General features: G+C 44.0%; 1 protein-coding gene across 4 annotated transcripts in view; it reads left to right on the top strand.

Annotated features, from left to right (window-relative positions):
- Positions 1–21,169, top strand: part of RFX4 (regulatory factor X4) — a 69,372-nt gene that overhangs the window by 12,506 nt on the left and 35,697 nt on the right. For 2 of the 4 annotated variants that reach the window (XM_053404720.1, XM_053404718.1), the window contains exons 2-3: positions 13,965–14,051; positions 17,419–17,479. In XM_053404720.1, coding sequence (XP_053260695.1) covers positions 13,965–14,051; positions 17,419–17,479 — 148 coding nt within the window. Of the gene's footprint in view, positions 1–5,220; positions 5,242–13,964; positions 14,052–15,909; positions 16,093–17,418; positions 17,480–21,169 lie in introns of those variants that run through there. The other 2 variants (XM_053404722.1, XM_053404719.1) reach the window with 2 other exon arrangements.

Below are 21,169 nucleotides of genomic sequence, written 5' to 3'. Positions count from 1 at the left end.
GAGAGGCTGTGTGCGGCTGTCCCATAAGCCAGAACAGCAAGAGGCTATCGCAGAAGCCAGATCCCTCTTGCTGTTCTGGCTTCTGGGATTCAGAATATTTTTTTTTCTTATTTTCCTCCTCCAAAAACTAGGTGCGTCTTATGGTCTGATGCGTCTTACAGAGCGAAAAATACGGTACAATTCCCAGGATTCTCTGGGGGAAGCTATGACTGCTTAAAGTGGTTTGATGCTGATTTAAATCTAGAGTGCAGATAGGTCTGAGGTCTACATTTTTGCGTAGCCAACCAGCCGTATCATAGCCTCCCATGTGCTTAGCAACACCCCCCCGACTCTTTGCAGGCATTAAAAATGGGCAAGGAGGTTATAGTCTCTGATGGAGAAGTAGTATACTTGTTTGAGACGTTATATCAGAGTTGTTGGGAATTGCTAGTGAGAAGATGCTGAGGTCCTGTTTGCGGGTTTCCCACAGGCACCTTGGTTGGCCACTGTGAGAACAGGATGCTGGACTAGATGGGCCATTGGCCTGATCCAGCAGGGCTTTCCTTATGGTTTTATGTCCATATTCCATACCTGATTAGTGACTGACTATGCTCAGCACTGTGGGTCATAAGTTGTGCAAGACTCCTTTAGAACCATTTAAGCGCAATATTCTTTTGACATATAAAGTAGAATATAATTGAGACAGCAGTATCACCACAGCTTACCTGGACAGGACTAGGCTGGGACAGGACCACAACAAGGCTGGGGCCGCACAGGTGTACCAGCACAGTCAAACTGGTGCTCCCACCAGTCTATCGACACAGCCCCAACCATGCTGCCATCCTACCCAGCACCAACCTTATTCAGGAAAGCTGCAGCAAAGCCAGTACTGGGAGGACAACTCTGCCCAAACGTGAAGTTTACAAGCTGGCTTTCAGTGTTTTGAAGGAACATAAGAAGCTGCCTTATACTAAGTCCAGACTATTAGTCCATCTAGTCCAACAATCGCTGTCCCAGCCAGCAGGAGGTCTCTAGGGTCCTGGGCGGAGAGGGATCTTTCTCATTAACTGCTACCTAATCCTGTCCAATGGAAAGGCCTGGGACTGAGCCAAGGCTCTTCAGCATGCCCAGCATATGCTCTGCTACTAAGCTACGGCCTCTCCCATTCACTCAACCACATATTTTAAATCTGAGTTGATTTTGTACCATGTCAGCCTTCCATGTCTTCACTGAGGGTCTTCTCTGTGGTGGCACCCCAGTTGTGGAATGCCCTTCCCTCTGAGGCCCACCTGGCCCTGATAATATCTTTGTTTCCAGTGTCAGGTTGAAACTAGGCTGTTGATTCAGGCTTTGGGGTAATGTTGATAATGTTGAACCTGAACTGTGATTTGCCTGATGTTTTAAGACTGCTGCTTTTTATTAGGGGGGGGTGTACACCTGCAGACCATTGATTGAAGATAGATGGTGGGTTAGAAATAGATAGACAAACAGACAGACCGAACATGAATAGTTCAAGGTATGTTCAGATCAGAGGCCAACCTACCCTCAGAGCTTTTGCTTTAGGCCATGAATACGTTCAACTATTCAAAAGCTTGGGAGGAATGTTCAATTTTATTTTATTTTGTGGACTGAATGTAAAAATAAGAGGCAACCCAGACAAGCTGAACCAATAAAAGGAAAAGAAGAAGCTTGGTAGGGGAGGCTATTTACTAATGAAATGATGTGCTTTATGGTAACACTATTCACAAGGTAAATGTTCATGCAGTGAGTACACTTGGAGGAATTTTCCCAACCACATGTAATTATGTACAGTTCAGTTTGGTCATGTGTAGTGACTAGACAGAAAGTTAGAGGTTGGGGATGGGACTTGCCGACATATGCCCACATACTTGACTTTACAAGGCTTGTATGATTGCAATGATTACCTGCTTTTTTTGTCTGAGGTTTATTTGTTTTCTGGTTCTGTGTGTGAGATAGGTGCATTGCTTGTTATTGGTTATAGGGTTCTAAGTATTGTCAGCTTTTCTTCTGTGAAATGGGCTTTTTTTGTGGCACCGACAGTTGCTTAGATTTCCACATGCACCCCCTGGAAAACTTCTTTATGTACCTGCTGGACACATTTAACACCATAAAGCCTCGACCTAGAGTACAATACCAGCACATAGCTGTCAACCTTCCCTTTTATTGCAGGAAATTCCCTTATTCCAGTGCTATTTCCCGCTGCTTCCCGCTTCTATCCCGGATTGTTAGATATCCCGTAGACTGTCCCCGGGACAGGTGAGGCTGCTGATCCCTTATTTTCGAGGCTGCTGATCCCTTATTTTCAAATCTGAAAGTTGACAGCTATGTACCAGCATTGTATAGTTTTAGCGACTGAAAGCCTTCTGAGTATTCCATCCTCAGAGCTCAATACCTGCCACCTTGGAAACAGCACAATTTTTTACTGCTGCTGAAGGCAGAAGGCGAAATGTTTCCCATAAAAACTTAAAATTTCTGTTTTGTTAATCACTGCAATACATTTATTTCTACAATTTGTAGAACGTTTTTCAACCAAAGTTCTCTAGGTGACTTACAGGGGTTAAAGCAACCGAAATTGCAGCGGGACGAACTAACCCACACAGCACCACAAATTAAGGAACAGAGGGAACTCGGCAGCAACAAACTTGAATGCAAAAGACTAGAAGCCACAGAGCTATAACTGTATGTAGCCATAATGTAATTTAAAAGGCCTGGGCAGATAACAAGGTTATATTGGGACTGGCCCAAGAAAAGATTTTCAGTGCAGGTGCTAGAAGGGTCTTGCTGCATGAGGCATTTCACAGCTGAAGGGGTGCCGACAAAAGGTCCTTTCAATATGTAGCTAAAACAGGCCATCCACACAAAAGGGGGGCACCCTCAATTTTGGGGGAAGTTCCAAAGTTTGCAGAAGTTGCAGGGGGGGAGAGATTTAGAGAGGGGAAAGCCCCATGGATGAATTACCGTAACCCTTAGAGAAGGTCACCAGTGAGGACTGAGCATGCTCAGTGAGCACGGAATGCTTGTGGAATGTTGAGAAGAAGAAAAATGGAAAACTGGGTATGGTGGAGAATGGACCATCCTGAACAGGAAGATCCTTCCAAGTTCTTTAAAATTAATTTCCCCCCTCCCCATCCCATATTACATAATCACACCAGAACCAAAATAGCTTCTAAAAATAAGCAAGTGTAGCCTGAACTTGTTCTTTCTGACCTGGGTTGACCCCAGCCAGCTAACTAATCCATCAGTTCAAGCTGCATATCTTTAACTTGTGCTAAATTCAGCTGATTTCATATCCAGCGATGAAGGTCTTGATCCTCTGGATCACAATCTGCTTCCAGTACGCACAAGCTGGCTCGTAGTTTCAAAGCTGTTGCAATGCACCCTCGGGAGGAGCCCTATTAGTGAATATAGTAATATAGTACATTAAATTAAAAATCTTTCCCCCATCCGTGCAAACAGTGAAGTATTGTTAGTTCTCTGACTGCTTCCCACTTGTCTTTCCATTCGTCTGTACCGAATTATAACTGGAATGGAAGACACCATCGGCTTTGACACTGAAATCCGGAGCAGCTGAGTAAACTGCCTTTTAAAATGGTAGCTGGGATGAAAGTTGATATAATGGATGTTTTGTTATTTGATAGATAATAAGGGGTGGAGGCAGCGTAATTGGTGGTAATTACAGCAATTGAGGTTTATGGACTGCTTTCCAATATATGTGTATGCAAGGATAGCCAATGTTGCACTACTACTCCCATCATCCTTGACCGTCGGTCATGCAGGCTGGAGCTGATGGGAGTTGTAGTCTGGAGGGCTCCACATCAGCTACCCCTTCTCTAATGTTTTGTGTGTGGATGCATAAGGGAGCATGAGCTTTCTGTTGTGGGAGATCTCACTAGTGTGAATCTGCCTGAATACCAATTGTTTCCCCCTTGGTAGAGAAGGAGAAAGGATTATGTAATGTGCTTCCAGAATGCTTTGCCAGCAAGGCAGTTAAAAACAAAGTTGTTTAATACATTGTGCAACTCAGCAGGTGGCACCTTGTTGGTGGTGCCTGGTTGGTACTGACCCACAACAGGGCCTTTTCAGTGATGGTTCCCAGTTGTGGAATACTTTTTAACTGTAACTGGTTTTAGCCGTATTTAAGTGTAATTGTTCTTGGAATGGTTTGTGAGTGTTTTAGTATGAAACTGCTTTAGTTTTTGTTTTTAAATTGTGTATCTGTTTGCCTCCCTGGGGTACTTGGGGCGGACTGCTGCTGCCACACTAAAAGACTATCAGTTGTTCAGATGCAGATCAGCACACAAGATGCAAAGTTCAGCTGTGTAGTTAATTCTTTATTCAAGAAAACGGCATACAGCTCAGCAATACCTCCTGACCAGACTTGCCCCTATTAAGCAGCTGCCAGGACTGACGGTTCCTGCTTTCCACTAGATTTTGCTCCCTGCAGGATGTTTCCCAAGCAGCCTCAAACTATGTCAGGGCACCTGTAATCCCTGTGTGTCCTTGGAGTCAAGGCGGGAGTGGAGCTTGTCGCCACAGGAGAGGCAGACTCCTGGGATCCTCCCTCAGCCTCTTGCCCCCGCTCCTCTTCTTCAGCCTCTGAGTCTGAGCTGCTCCCTGTCACAGGCTCATCTTGCTCACTAGAGCCTGTTGCTTCTTCAGCATCCAACCATTTCCCCCACCCTTCTCCCGCTGACCTCTCCTCAGTGTCCCCCACCAATCCCCGGGCTCTGAGCCTTCCTCCTCGGGGGATTCCCTTGGGGGTTCCCCAGCTGGTACCTTCCACCAGTCCTCGTCATCTAGCCTGTCCCTGACAAGGACCAACTCCTTACAGATGCCAAATGGGCAGTGTGTGGCACTTGGAGAAGCATAAGTTCTGCAGATCGAAAAGTCATAACCTGCCTGAGGCAAAGGACAAACCCACTCCCATCCCACCTAGAGAAGGCTGACCAGACTGGCAGCTGACTCTTGCTTCAACATTTGCGGCAGGAGGATCATGATGTCCAAAACTGGCCTAAGGCATTTTGCCACCTGAGGTGAAGGACAATGTGGAGGCCCACCTTCCAGAAGCTCACCAGACTGGCTGTCAAATCTTATTCCAGCACTAGACAGTATCCTCCACCCCACCTGAGAGAAACAAGCTAGCTGTGTTGTACACTCAGCTCTGGCCTACAACACCTTGCTGCCACACCCCACACATCTTGGCCCCTGCTGCCTGGGGTGGTTGCCTCACTCTTCCCAAAGGTAGGGCCACTGCACTCAAGGGCTGCAGTCTATCTTAGGGATATGGGGATGCTGCATGGCACCCACAGATCTGTCCTCCAACAGAGACGAGGGGCTGAGGGGCTCAAGAGTAGTAACTGAAAGAGCTTGCATGGCTGCTTGCCCCCACTGCCACATGCATAGTAGCACCTGCTGCCTGAGGCAGCCACTTCACCTTGCCCAATGATAGGGTTGGTTCTGAACTCTTCTGGTGTCATCTCTAGGATTCATCTCTGTGCATGCTCGGAATTAATATTTATTTTGCAATGTGAATGAGAGCCTTGCTCAAGCACTTTCTAATTTAAAAAACTCATCCATGTTGTTTGGGGCTTTTTTTGGAGGGGGGTTGCTGTCGTTTACCAGCATCACCTCTTATAATATCCCCCCACCCACCCACACTTTTCTGGGATGGCACACAGCTGTGCAAAATTGTTAACTGTTACGTCCAGGTTTAAACTGGTAAAAAATAGGTAAAGCAACAAGGATTTCCCCCTTTATGATTTGTTTGATTACCTTCTTCCTTAATTGCTTCCACCTATTGCTCACGCATGGATGAACAGCTTGCTTTTAGAAACAATCTTTTGCATTAATGTAGAATAAAAGCTTTGCACGTTTTAAAAAGGAACAGGAGTTCTGTCAATGGAAAGTTTTGGCTGACAGTTGAATGTCCGGGTTTTGCAAACTCTGTCTCAGCACTGCTGTCCTCAGACTGACAGAGACAATAAGCAGGCATCTCATAATTTAAACCATATATATATATATATATGAATGATGGTAAGGGCAACAAAATGCTTTCAGTGCTGGGTGGCAATGTGGGGAACTGAATTTCAATCACATGGGTGGCCCAGTCTGCTCACCTCTCGCTTCTCTTTGTTGGATCATTTCCACTATGAGCCTTGGTACACAGACCATCTATTGAGCAACTTTGTATTCAGCGGCAAGTATTATTCAAGACTAGATGCTTGTTTTGTTGCATCTAAAGGAAAAGAGTAAGAAGACTCCCCCTCCCCCCTTTTATGTCCTCTAGGCTGTCTTCCACTTCCATCAGAGGAGAACTGAGCTCCACAGTTTTGAGACACGTTAGCGCAGAGCCTTTTCGGAGGGTGGGCCAAAGGACCGGGCCGGGGGGGGGGGAGAGAAAATGAGAGATAGGAGGAGAGAGAAAGAGAAACGCATCATTACTTTTGCACGAATCCTTTTGTATCTATTAGCAGGAAAACATTGGGGGCCCAAGTTTTTCTTTACAATCAAATAGCCAGATTAAAAACTCTGCAAGTGTAGCAGAAGCAGAATGTTCCCTGGAATAATTTTTATAGCCCACCCTAAGTCATACAGCTGTAATGCTCTCGCCAGAACTCAGGGATATGTGGTGAAGCTGAATTTTGGAAGAGTCAGACCAAAAAAAGCACTTCTTCCCATAGCACATACTTAAACGGTGCCAGCATTAGCTCCCACAAGAGGCAGTGGTAGCCACCAACTGAGATGGCTTTAAAAGAGGATAAGACATATTCATGGAGGAGAAGGTTATCAGTGACTGCTAACCCTGATGGCTGTGTTCAGCCTCTCAAGGTCAGAGGCAGCAGGTTTCTCATTACTAGTTGCTGGAAACCGCAGAAGGAAATAGTGCTCTTATGAGAAAGCTCCTGCTTGTGAGTTTCCCAAAGGCATCAGGTTGGCCACTGTGAGAATGGTGGGTGAGGGGAGCTTGATTAGATGGGCCATTGGCCCATCCTAATCCTGCAAGCTCTTCTTATCTTCTTATGAACAGCACCTATGTGGTTGGTGCTTCGTATCATGACCCTTTTGTGTGCAACGGCTCGTTGTGCACATTGACTACTGGAGTAGTGAACTTCTTGCTACCTCCAAGCCACTGCCAGGAATGTTTTGTGGTGCTGCATGGTGAGAAGGCACATCAGAGTGCTGAATGCAGCCAGTTGCCTCAGGCAGCCTGAGCTGTACTGATTTCTGTAGAACAGGATGGGGGTTTTTTTCAGTCTGAGGGCCTCATTCCTTCTTGGGAAGCCACCTGGGGGCTGCATACCAGTGATGAACAGGCCAGGGACAAAAACTGGGTGGTGAAATTTATGTGGCTCTTACCTTTGAATGGTAAGCAACATTTCAGCTACACAAAGGTCCAAGACTTCTGCAGACATCCACACCGTACAAAGGTCTTTCCATCTTCCAACCAGGCAAGAAGCGCCAGGAGGCTTTGGGTGTAGTTTGGGGAAAGGGAGCCTGGACTGGAACAGGGTGTGACATGGAGATTCAGCTCTTGGGCCTGAGGTTCCCCAATGCTGCTGTAGAATTTACAGGGACCTGCTAACTTCTTCTAGGACTCCTGAGAACTGTGGCTTGTTAAGGATGCTGAGAGACCCCTATTTCCCTCAGAGAATTACAGTTCCCAGAGTGGTACAGTGGAAGCTCAGTTGTCGAACACTTCGGATGTTGAATGTTTTGGCTTTCGAATGCCAACAACCTGGAAGTGAATGCTTCTGTTTTTGAATGCATCTCAGAATTCGAATGGCTTCTGAGGCACATTTCTCAATTTTTTCAATGGATTTTACTGACTGGCAATTGCGCCTCGGTTGTTAAACGTTTCCAGAGTTGATTACGTTCAACAACCGAGGTTCCACTGTATAACAATTAATCCTTTTTCACAGGGAACTCTGGGAATTGTACCTCTCTGAGGAGAATAAGTGTCTCCTAACAATTCTCAGCACCCTAAACAAACCACAGCTCCCAGGATTCTTTGAGGGAAGACGTCACTGTTTAAAGTGATATGATACTTCTTTAAATGGATGGTTTGAATGTGGCCTTTGTCTGAATTATGTCCCCATGCAACCATGGTGCCAGTTGGCTTTGTAACCAGGATCTGCGTAATGCGCACATCAGAGAAAAGAAAGACCACATGAACCTCTAGCGAACCCCTTGGCCTTGTTTACTGACAGTGACAAATAGTGTGTGCACCCAGCCCATTCACAATAACCTTCTGGGACTGTTCCTGCTTCCTTAAAAGAGTTGATCTATTTTGCCTGTGGAGGAATCCTGTGCCTTTAACCAAATTTGGAGTGCTGCTCCGTAATGTAATGTAACGTAACATGGCAATGTACAGAAGAAGTTAACAGGTGGCAGTTAACCCTGTAGCCTTGGCAACCATGACAATAATTAGCAGGGGGTGGAAGAGTGAATAATGTGCTGGCTGGGGGAAAGGAAAGAAGAGGCAACAGAGCTAGAACCCAAGGAAGAATATGATGGTTTCATATATGAGACTGAGACTTCCTATGTGACATTGTCACCATGCCCTGTGAGAAGTTCATCAGGTGCAGTGCTTAAGCTCTGCAGCTGTCCATTCTGTCTTTACTGGGGCTCTTGTCCCAGTACCATATTGGATATGGTACTGCTGCTCATCAATATTATAAAAAGGAGTTTTTGTAGTAGAGGGAGGGAACCTAAGCTATGAATTCTAGGGGAAAATGAACTTTTTGCAACTTCAATCCATGGCCTTTGGATGGAACCAGCTGATGAAGCCTTCCATCTTTTGGAGGATAGTATAGTTCGACCAGACATGGCAGAAATTTAGAGGTGGTCAAAAGCAAATGAGCAGCCATGGCCTTCTAGGCTGTATACTTGGAAAGGGGGGAGATCTTCCATTTGATTGCCTAGGTGATAGACAAAGTAGTATACAATAAAAAAAAAGACAGACTTGCTCTGCTGATTCTCAGGTTGAGTTTTGCCCTTTGAAAATGGCTGTATTTTCGAAATGATAAAGCATCTTGTTCACGTCACTTCATCGGCAATTTACTATGGCTTGTAATAAAGCCAAAAAAGCAGTCTTCAGTTAGGATGGAGTGTTGTTCATATCTTTCCACCACCCAGGCTAGATAACTGCACCTTGATGATGAATGACGTGCGTACTTCTCTCGGCTAAATCCCACTGACATCACTAAGTATGCATAGGAATGGGGTACGTCCCATTCCAGACTGGAGCCTGCAGAAGTGTACTAGCCAAGGACAGCAGAAGGTCACAGATGGTCAGGACCATAGACAGCTCACTGTGGAGCTGCTTATGGTTACAAGTCAGGCTAGATACAAACCAAAAGAAGCTAAGAACTTACTACTCCAGCAGCTGTTCAGAGTGGACCAGATCCAAGGGGAGCTCCACCCTACCTTGCCCCTGTCCAAAATGAGCTGCACCACAGCCCAGAAGCATACTGGCGAAATGGTGGCAGCTTCAGATGCAGCTGCTTTGCCCAGTGCTTCTCTTCACAGTGCTGGCCACCCGAAAACATATTTTAAAAATTTAAAGGGATGTTGGTAACTGGCACCAGCCACCATCAGGCCCAGTGTCAGCATGCAGCACATTGAGACAAATGCTGGGGTCCACTGTGGCCCTGGCCATGGGAGTGCATGCCAGCTTTATTAGTGATAATCTGCTTTGTATCAAGGTGTTTTTGGTGTTGCTCCAGTTTGCTCCAAAATGGATCCATTAATTAGTCAGCCTGTATGTCCGTTTAGCCCAGTACCCTCTGCTCAAACAGGATCCCCCTTTCACCTGCTTCTATGGTACCTTTTAACTGGGGAGACTAGTGGTTGCAACCCTCCCCAGTCAAAGCTTGTGCTCTCCTACTGAGTGACCATCCCTCCCTTAAAAAGAAACTCCCTTATACTATTGTTGTACTAGGAACTATGGTTTCTCCAAATCCCTGGTATGGGCAGTTTGAAAGAGGATCAAACAAATTCTTGAAGAGAATAGACCTAGAGTAGCTGCTAGTCATGGTAGCTAAATAGGATTGCAGCCCCATAGCACCAGTCCAGGACTGGAAGCAATGTACTCCTAAATGCCAGGGGCTGGGAGTAAATAACTGGGAATAGCCATTACTATCATGCCCTGCCTACAAACTGCCTAGAGGTGTCTGACTGGCTGGAATGATGGACTCTCTAACCTTGGGCTGGTCTAGCAAAGCAGTGCTTATGTTCTAATGATGAAGGTGAACTGGCCCTTGGTTTTGCCTAGTCATGTAACTGTGTGTGCGCACAAGTGTGTGTGTGTGTATGTGTGTGTGTACATGCATGTACACAATCTTGTGAGAGAGAGTGTGTGTACATGTGTGAGTGAGCTATCTCCCCCCCCCTTTTTTTTAACTGGATGGTTTTAATGAGAATGCAACCCTCCTGCAACGAGGTGAGCGGAAGTAGACCGGATGTCATTCCTTTGTATTGAAGATAGTAATTTTTTCATTTACTAGTGTCTGTGTTTCTTGCTTCCTCCTGTCTGTTTTGGAAAGTTGCCCAGCCACTTTGCTATCTCCTGTCAGTGATGGATTGAGGCTGAAAATGGGTAAACAAAGCTTGCATTTTGCAAGCGTAGGCACGTGTTGGGAACTGCCTTAGGCTGAGTTAGACAACTGGGTCCATCAAGTTCAGTACTGCCCACACTGACTGCGGCAGCAGTTTTCTGGGACATTAAGCAGAGGACATTTCCAGTCCTGCCTGGGGCTAACAAGGATTGAACATGGAACTGTCTGCGTGCAAAACATGTGCTTCCTGGCTGGCTGTTTGTGAGACATGCCACCCCCAATTTACCCATATATATTTTTTTTTTATAAAATATTTATTGAAGTTTTCAAAAAATTTAAAAAAAAAAACAAAACACACACAAAAAAAAGAAAAAAAACCAAAAAACAAACATATACCTTTCAATAACATTTTTCCTTGACTTCCCCACATCTCCCCTTCTTGTATTCCAGTTCAATTTTTAATTCAACAAGTTCCTATCCCCAAATTTTACCTTATTATATTTAAGTCCTTTTTGTTTAACCAATTTTAACATAAATCTCAATCTTGATACATCAAATCTTATTCTTAATATCTTTTTCTAAAGTCGACCCCAATTCCATTTCACGATTTCCCCATTTTAATCTAGAATAGCAAAACAGATTATTTACAAGAAAGAAAAGAAAATATATATATATATATATATATATATATATATATATATATATATATATATATATATATATTGTACCGCCTTTGGATACCCAAAACCCCACTCCCCACTTTTCCCGGTTTCAATCTCCAACCAATGTCCATCAATCCATCTGGTATCAGCCTGGTGATCTCACATCCGAGGCCCTTAAGTCTCTCTCCTTTCCTCTCTGCCGGTTTTTGTGATAGTCCTTTATGTTAAACGCCAAATCCCGGAGAAGCTCTGTCCCCATAAGGTCCATACTTCTTCCTGCCAGGCCTCCATATTTAAAATTGTAATCCAAATCTTGTTTTTTACTTCTTTTAAGTCCAAATGTCCCAGCAACTCCTGCTTCCACTTTAATTAGATTTGTCTTTTCCTTTAAATCCATCTTTACAGGCCTTTGGCCTGCCAGGTCTCCATAGTTATGATTGTAATCCAAATCTTGTTTTTTACTTCTTTCTTTAATCCTCTGCTGCATTATAGCTCCTCCTTCCTTTCCCTCTAAATTGTCATGTGTAGCTTCTTCAAATTTCTCAAATTCCTTTTCTTGTTCAGCTGCAAGAGTTTTTAGTTCAAGGGCACAGTCTTTTTGTTCTGGTACAAAGACCTGAGTCAAGTCCCTTCCAATTTCCGCGGGTTTGTTTGCTTTTTCATTCAATATTGTAACATTTTTAGCCAAAACAATGCTTTGTTCATGAAGTTTTCCCAGGCTACGAAAGATCTTCTCAAGTGCCGTCTGTATTTTTCCACTTACAGCCATTCTGTAATGTCCCAGAGCCCCCTCTAGGGGAGTACTGGTTACTTAGTATTCCTTCCAGTTGTAAGTCCAAAAGTCCTTTATTTTCCTTGATTTTCGACAATTTGTTACCTAAATGTAACAGATATGACCAGCCGAGGCAATAGAAACAAAGTTCTTTCTCTTTTTTTTTCCCTCTCAGCTTTGACAGCTAGTTTGACAGCTGTCAAAGTCTTTTAAATCTCTCCAACAGGCTCCCTCGCGGATCGCTCCCGGGTCCTGGGGGAGGGGTAACAATCCACTTTCAAAATTAACTCTTATCCTCCAGCACATTCACTTAAACTGCCAAAACGTGAAATTAGTTACTTTTGACTTCTCACGAAGAAGATGTTCTTTTCAACCTTAGTTATCTAGTCCTTGCTTTAAAATGTTTACAAGAGGGGGAGACGGACTTCCTCTTTGCGTCTTCCCCGCTCGTGCCGAATCAAAAAAAAGGAATTTTTAATATCCAATTTCCGTAATACTCACGGGTTGTTACTTTTAGTCCAAATTTCAAAGGAAGGAATCAGCGCTCTCCAACCATGGCATGCGGCTTCGCTTCGCGGAGACGGGTAGACAGCTCTCAGCTCCGCGCCGCTCACCCCCGGTATGTTCCGGAGCCTTTAAAAAGGCTCCTTTGCAGCGGGGGGGGACGCAAATGGAGCCCGCCGAGCCTTCAGTTCACAGGCTTCCCCGCCTGTGATTTTTTTCGGGTCCCCGCTTCGCCGTAGCGGTAAAACCCTGGCTCCACGAAGCAGATTTCCTCCGGAGATCGGAGGAAATCCGCCATTACAGTTGCTGGCGCTGACCGGAAGTCCTTACCCATATAAGCCTAATTAAAGATGGAGATGGGGGATGGAGTTTCCCACTGCCCAACATTTTATCCCATGCGTGTAGCTTGTTCCTTTTTCTGAGGAGGAACACAGGCTTCTGTTATGAGGTAAACTTGTAAGTGTCATGTCTGGAGTGTTAGATCCCATTTTCAGACTTTTATAATAATACGGTGTCTTGATTCGAACCAAGTGCCTGTCGGATTCTAACTTGCAGGCTAATATTGAAGCACTGTAACAATTTCCAGAGAGAAATATAGAAATTTTCTATTTTTAGACCCTTCTTAGTAATGTTGGTTCATATATTACCAAGTGGAAACTTTTAAGTAACCTAACAGTTCTGACAACTCCCTGAGAAGGGTTAGTTGCAAGTGGTTTTATACCAATAATGGCATGTGCTGGAGTCTCTGTGTTTTAAAATATATACACCAAGTGAAATATACACCAGAGATTTTCCTTAAGAGAATTTGCATGGCACCCCTCTTGAACATCGGTATAATAGCATTTGGTATATCTCAGATAAGTAGAAAAGGTGATCCAGTAATATCAGGTTCTAAGAGGGCAAAAAATGATTAATCTTCTGCTGAGTGACAAGTATTTGTTATCTGCACAAATAAACAGTGTCATTTCAAACTGTAAAAATAGGGAATTTGTGACTCAAGATAGTTACATAGGTTACAAATGCTGGCACCTAGTCCTACAGTTTTGTTCAGTTCCTCATTGTAATCTGAGGAGGGACTCTTGGACTCCTCAGTTCACCTTTTGTGGCCCATATTGGAAAGAGAGGAAGAGCCAGGGCTTTTTTCCCCCACCAGAACTCACTGGAACTCAGTCCCGGCACCTCTCAGGTTGGCGCTATTGCCATTTTTTAGTATATGTGCTGCCGAAGCGAGCACAAGGCGCTATTGCCATTTTAAGGGAACATGGGAGGTGTACATGGTGAGTTTGGGTACCATGAGTTTCTAGAAAAATGGCAAAGAATGGGAAGAGCAAACTATTGATACACATACACTTGTTTGGTTTGTAACTGATAACATTATTTATTGTATAATAATGAAAGAAAAGGTTTGTCATTCATGGGAAACATCCTGTCTTTTTTAAAAAACAAAAAACCTTCTTTGTTGTTTTGCAGAGAGTTGGATTGAAAGATGTCTCAGTGAAAGTGAAAACAAACGTTATTCCAGTCATACATCTCTGGGGAATGTTTCTAATGATGAAAGTAAGTATATGTCATTTTCAGTAGACTTGTATCTCCAGAAAGGACCCAAAAGCTGTAGTGTCCAGTTGCGTCCATACATCTGATTGGGGCCATAGTTAGGATAAAACGACTGGTGTTGCTACCTAGAACACAGCATTATTTTATTTAAACGGTTTATAGGCCAGAGTTCTCCGGAAGACTTAAGTCATGTTTTACACCATTAATCTAATGTACTATAATGCCACTTTAAACAGTCAAAGCTTCCCCCTCCAAAAAATTTGGGAGTTGTAGTTTATTAAGGGTACTGATAATTGTTAAGAAACTCTTGTTCCCTACTCAGAGCAACAGGTCCCAGAGTTCTCTGTGAAGAGGGATTGATTGTTAAACCACTCTGACAATTGTTGCCCTGAGAGGGGAATAAGGGTCACCTAACAATTCTTCGCACTCTTAACAAACAACAGCTTCCAGAATGCTCTGGGGGAAAACCCATGATTGTTTATAGTGGTATCATAGTGCTTTTCAATGTGAAGTGTGAATGTGGCCAACAATATATGCAACATGACGTGTGTGTCTTTTGCCCTTTAGCTTAGTGTTGTAACGGTTTTCTTTCCTGATACCACAGTTCAGTACTTATTTACTCCTAAGTAATTCCAACTGAATTCTGTAATGCTTACTCCCAAGTCATTGTACATAACATAATAGCTTTAGTGATGTGCGCATGAAGCTGAGATGAGGCAATATATTAAGAGAAAATGGACGAACCACAATTTATTTATTTATTTATTTATTTATTTATAAAAAGGGCAGGGTCTTGAATTTGCTTTTTGCAACTATCTCAAGATCCAGTTCACATCTGTATGTGCAACATTTGATGACTCACTGCAGAATGTGAACACTCCAGTAAGAAGGATGGACTTTAAGGCAATTTGAAAGTGGATATGAGCATTTTGTCTGTGGCACTCTCTCTGCAATGGCTCTTATTCACCATCTGTGATGGCTCATAGAAGACACATGTTTCTTACAGTCATTACGGGTAGGGGCAGATGAGACTTCCAGAATGGTCTCGGTAAAGTCTCTCTCAATGCAATCCTATGCACATCTGCTCAGAAGTAGACTGATTCCAGGGTGGCTTACTCCCTGGTATATGGCTATGTTACATCTGATAAGGTTACCAGTGACTACTAGCTACGATGACTATGTACTAGGAGGCAGTATGCTACTTGCTGGGAATCATGGTGGAAAGAATGCTGTTACACTCAAGCCTTCCTTCCCATAGGCATCTGATCAGTGAGAATAGGAAGTTGGACTAGATGGGCCTTTGGCCTGATCCAACAGAGCTCTTCTTGTGTTCTTCTGAAAGGATATATTAGATGGCTTTGAAAGTGGAGGATAGTTAATGGAGAATAAGGCTCTCAGTTGCTACTAGCCACCATTATTATTATTATTATTATTATTATTATTATTATTTATTAGTCAACCTCCATGCCCACAGACAGTGTACAAATGAATAGCAGCTGGGGAGCAACAGTGGAAAGAGGTCAATGGACTCCCCATCCTGCTTGTGTTTTAATACTTCAAGGTTTAATACTAGGTTTGTAGGTTTAGTACTTCTAGCATGTTGCAGTGGCCAGATCTGACTTGCTGGGCTTCTAAGGCAGATCATCCAAACCCTGTTGAGAATCTCCCTTGAACCCATTCTTCTGCTTTGTTTGGCTGATGTCTAGCCATAGGCTGTTACGTGGCCACTGGGTGCAGCCTACTGGCCAGCTTGGATGATGTCAAGACCTCTGTGAGGTAGTTTGATACACTCTACCTCACGTTTGTTAAGCTGATGTCAACCCACTGTCCTTTGTGATATCATTGGCTCAGCAGTCTTAGCTCACTGAGCCCGATTTTAAGGTGCAGGCCTCTGTGAAGATTTTCAACCGGGTAATTCCAGTTTGATACGTGTTAATGACAAAGCCCCAGTCAAGTGAAACAGCCTTTCGCTCCTCGATGGCTGTAAATGGAAAAGGAAAGCTAGCCATGAGGGAAGGGGATCAGATGCACCAATCAGAACCAGGTAACACCACTGTTCTGCCTCTGTAGCTCCTTCTCTCTTGCCACAGTACTTCTGTGAGGAAGGAAGGGGCCAGTGTTTGTTCATCAAACCCATCCTTAGGCTTCATAGGCCTCAGGAGGTGGCGGACTGTTGCATCACAACCACCCCCTCAGCATCTGACCCACACACACTTTGGGTGGGCTCACCTCACCCATATATTAAATGGGAGAGGAATGGAACCCTCAGATTGCCTGTGAACAAAATAAAATACTATCTGAAGAGTAAAAAAATAACAGAAAATAACCTGATATTTTCTCAGTGGTCCCATAGCCTTCTGACAAGGGGCTGAATCCATCGCAGTGTCTGCCTAATACCAAATCAGACTGATTGCCCAGTTCACCCATTATTGTCTACTCTGACTGGCAGCTCCATCAGGATTTTTCTGGGGATCCCTATCTTTGAAATAAATTCCATAGTGCCTGTCACACCTTTACAAGCTCAGTTCTCAGAGAGAAGGTGATGGTATCTTTCGCTTACAGCTGCTGTTACCATCATATTAATTGATTAATTTCTAAATATAGGCCATCTATCTCTCTACATTGTTCATTTCAAAGAACAGGCATGACAAAGCCCCTAGCTAAAGTGACTTATATTCCAAAATAAGAGGAAACAATGAAGGAAGGGGAAAATGGAGGAATAGGTAAGCAGGAGATGAGTATATTGAATACTTTTTCAGTTACAGTAAGGTGAAGGGAGTGACACTAAGCTCCAGGTCAGCCTTTGCTGGTACCCTCCAGATGTTTCAGACTGCAATTCCTTTGGTCAGCAAAGTCACACAAATAACACAAATAGAATCCAGAGAGAAAAGTCTTGAAAACACTATAATCTCCTAAAACAGTATAATTTTAGGAGAAGCAAATGGAGATGTTTTGTCTTTCTTACTTCAGGCCTTGTACATTGCAGGATGACATTCAACCAAATGCACAGAGGAGAATCCCTCAGAACTATACAGCCAATCAGGGTACATGCTGCCTCAGTGCATCAAGGCAGAAACACTCAAGGAGGATGGAAAGTAGGGCTGGTGAAGGGATGTGGCCAGGGAGAGTTCCGAGGGCCAGATAAGAGAGCCCCAGGGGTGGCATTTGACTCCAGAACTGAGGCTCTGCAACCCTGTGTTAAACAAACGACATGCTGATTCACAGTGACTCCAGCTGTGCTATGCAACTTTCAGGGTTTATCCTGGGAAGCATGAGATTTTATGTACAGTGGTTAATCCTGCATCCCCCTTGTTGGTGCTTTAGTGGTTTGACTGAAAGTCTCTTCTCTCGTATTGTTTTCTCGCAACAGATGAGGAGAAAGAGAATAACAGAGCATCCAAACCACATTCCACTCCAGCTACTCTGCAATGGTAAGATTTTTATTATTGTATTTAAAGGATAAGATGTGAGCCTTTTGTATTTTCAGGCTACCTACATCGAGACTCAGAAAAGCAAGTGCAACTGAAAGGATGATAAGAAAAGAAAGGATAAATGAGGATGGATGTAATTGAAATCTTAGAGGAGGTATGGGGAACCTTTGGTCCTCCAAATGTTGCTGAACTAGAACTCGCCTCATCCCTGACAATTGGCCATGCTTGCCGGTGCTGATGGGAGTTGTAGTTCAGCAACACCTGGAAGGCTAAAGAGTCCCCACACCTAGCTGACAGTAAACACTAGTTAGAAAGCCAGACAGGAACTTTTTCTCTCTCTCCATCAAGAACAGAACAGGAAATTCCTTACTCCGCCCAGATACAACTAATGCCATCTAAACCACATAAAGGCACTATCCACTATGTTCATGGCAGCCTTCCCCAATCTGGTGCCCTCCAGATGTTTCAATTTTCAGCATCCACCAGCCCCAGCCAGTATAGCCATATTGGTTTGGGCTGATGGGAATTATAGTCAAAAACATCTGGTGATTGAGGAAGACTGGTCTGTGGTGAGCACAACTCCTGCCTCTCTCTAATAAGCAGCAAAACCAACATAAGCCAGAAAACTCCTCATTTCTGAAGACCGTGGCACCCAGAAAAGGCCCTCCCAAAAAGAATTTTATAAGTGAGCAGGATTATATGGGCAAAAGTAGTCCTCTGAGACCCCACCCTCAAGCTGTGCTAACAGACTGCTAGCAGTGTCTATGAATTCAAACAGCACTTGTCTTTTTTCCTTTTGTTTGTTTGTTAAATTTGATTTCCCCCACTGACTAGTGCTTCCAGTTATCCCACACCCATACAGGAAAAACAGGCCTTCTGCGTCAGTCTCTCCCGTAATTTGATGGAGTCTGGAGATAGCTTGTTAGCCTGGACATCACCCCTAATTAGATAATAGAGCTCTGCTCCCAAAAGAAAACAAGCAAATATTGGCAGCAGTATTATTTGAAGCATTTTGTTAGCATCCATAGTCTTGGAGGTTAGTGGCCAGTCCCTAAACCCCTGGGATCCTTGGCTCTGTCAAAATGCGCCCATTGTTTACTATTGCATCCCAGATGTCTGAGAGGGGCAAAGCCTATATTATATAATCCAGTTGACTCTCCTCACCAATGCGACAGCCTCTGGCTATTTCCTCTTTCCTGCGGTCCCTGTTCTGGCTTGTTGCCACCAAACTCTACAACTTTCGTTTAGGACCCTTGTTGGTATAGTTTGTTCCTAGTTGCTCCAATCTTAGTTGCTCAATCCTGACAAGCCTGTTGTGTCGGGTTGATCACAAGTAGGGTTCTTGGGTTTGGCCCAGAACCTCTAGGCCTGAGGTGCCACCTTTGGGTTTTTGAGCCAGAGGTACAAAATATCTGGGCTGTAGGACCTGCTATGGAGGAAAGGAGGGAAGGAAGGAAGGAAAGAAGGTGAAAGTACTACTACATACCACACCAACTCCTTTTCCCTTCCTAATTTGCCACCATAGCTCCATGAATTCCTTTTTATTCTTCCAGGCAAATTGAATGCTACAGTCTGCCTGGGAGTAGAGGATGTGTGGAACAGTGTGGAAGTTGCAACGGGAAGAGGAAAAGCAGAGTAGTGTCGCGGTGGCAGCAGCAGCAGTGTGGCTGCTGCATTTGGGACCAGCTGATATGTCAGCAGCAGCTTGGGTGCTCTACCTGCTACATATTTCAGGAAGGCCAATGAGCAGTGGCAACAGCAGTACAGTGGTACCTCGCAAGACAAATGCCTCGCAAGACGGAAAACTCGCAAGACGAAAGGGTTTTTTGTTTTTTGAGCTGCTTCGCAAGACGATTTTCCCTATGAGCTTGCTTCGCAAGACGGAAACGTCTTGCAAGTTTGTTTCCTTTTTCTTAACACCGTTAATACAGTTGCGACTTGACTTCGAGGAGCAACTCATAGCACACGGTGTGGTAGCCTTTTTTGAGGTTTTTGAAGACTTTGGTGATTTTTGAAGCTTTTCCAAAACTTTTCCGACACCGTGCTTCGCAAGACGAAAAAAATCGCAAGACGAAAAAACTCGCGGAACGAATTAATTTCGTCTTGCGAGGCACCACTGTACTCTGGCCTGTGCTGCTGTGCCGCATTTCAGGTTGTTTGGCCAATGCAGATGGGGCCCAGCTAACTAGGTCAGTGGAAGTGGGAGCAGAGGACTGTGGGTGGTGATGGTGGAGGTGTTAAGGGGAAGGGAAGGGAAATGAGATTGTACATGTTTGCATGGATATAAGCACGAGAGAGGGATGTGATAACTATATATATTGTTGATTTGCTTATGCTTTGGCTTTGAATTGTCTTCATGGGTTGAGTGGATCTGAAGCATATGGTTTGGTTCGCTTCCTTGAGTGAAGTTCTGGGCATGGTATTTTGAACTGGCTGCCATGGATTATTAACTGGATCTGGAACTTTGTTCATTTTTAAAAATCTGCTTTGCAAATTTTTCTGCAAGGATTCATTGGTTGTTTTGCAGCAGGACTTGCTTGTCTGAGTCACCCAATTTTATATTTGGCTTTATGGTGTTTGACACCATTGGAATCCAGGATGTACTGAACTGATCTGGATTGGCTTGAATACAATAAATGTATATTGTGATGACAAAAGAAATAGCTGCATACGTTGGTCTAACGGAGTGTTTCTCCTGGACACAAAGACCATTTGTGATTAAATTATGCAACTACTGTGAACACTTAAAATGATTGTGCAATATTTCTGCATCTTGATGTATTCTTATATTCTCCTAAAGTCAGTGGCTTTTTTCTTTAGCACTTCATAGTAAAGATTTCCAAAGATAAGAGAAGGTGCAATAGAAATGTAAAACCAGTGAAGTAAGCCCCATTCTTCACTTTCATAATATGAGATGTCCGCTTGCCTTTTATGGTGGGCGGTGTTGTGGCCAGGCATCTAGGTCCCCAGAATGATCCGGCAGGGGACAGATATTGATGTCCTCCTCATGCCGTCCCGGCCACATCACCAGTGCTGGGCGGGGCGATGCCCAGAGGTGGTCCCGCCATCCAATCAGTGCTGGTAGGGGGCATGGCCACGGGAAATTTAAACCGTGGCACAGCCAGGGGGGCCTCCTCTCTCACCCTTCCCCGGGCAAAGTAAAACCACTGTAAAACCAGTGAAGGAAGCCCCATTCTTCATCTTCATAATATAAGATATGCTGCAATGCTATGAGTAGCCTCAAAATCTTAGTGTGAGAGCTCATATTGGTTTATAAGGACAGTCCTCTACAACTTATAGGGATAATAGTCAAAGTTCATTATCTTTACACAATACTGTAGGCTAGAGCTGAATTCAACTTATGATGAAGGCTCCCTCCCCCTCTTTTTTTAAGCAGGGGCAAAAAATTGAAAGACATTCTGCAAGGTTGGATTTTTGATCATTAAAAAAGAGTTCAGGTATAATGGAACATTGTCCAGTGTCAAACTAATGACTCTCTGTGAAAGAGAGGGGAAAAGGAAGAAAAGAGAGGGGAAATTCATCAAATATATGATGAAGAGAAATAATTAACACGGCCTTTCTATCCTGTCTTGGTCAGAGAAACTGACATCCCAATTAGCAGTTATAGCATACAAGCAAAGTCTCTGCGCTTTGAAAAGAGGTTTTGTTGAGGTCCATGAATTTGGGGAA

The sequence above is a fragment of the Podarcis raffonei genome, chromosome 10 (assembly GCF_027172205.1).
Source record: "Podarcis raffonei isolate rPodRaf1 chromosome 10, rPodRaf1.pri, whole genome shotgun sequence".
NCBI lineage: Eukaryota > Metazoa > Chordata > Lepidosauria > Squamata > Lacertidae > Podarcis > Podarcis raffonei.
The sequence above is the reverse complement of the archived record's forward strand: the minus strand, read 5'-3'. Positions and strand labels throughout refer to the sequence as shown.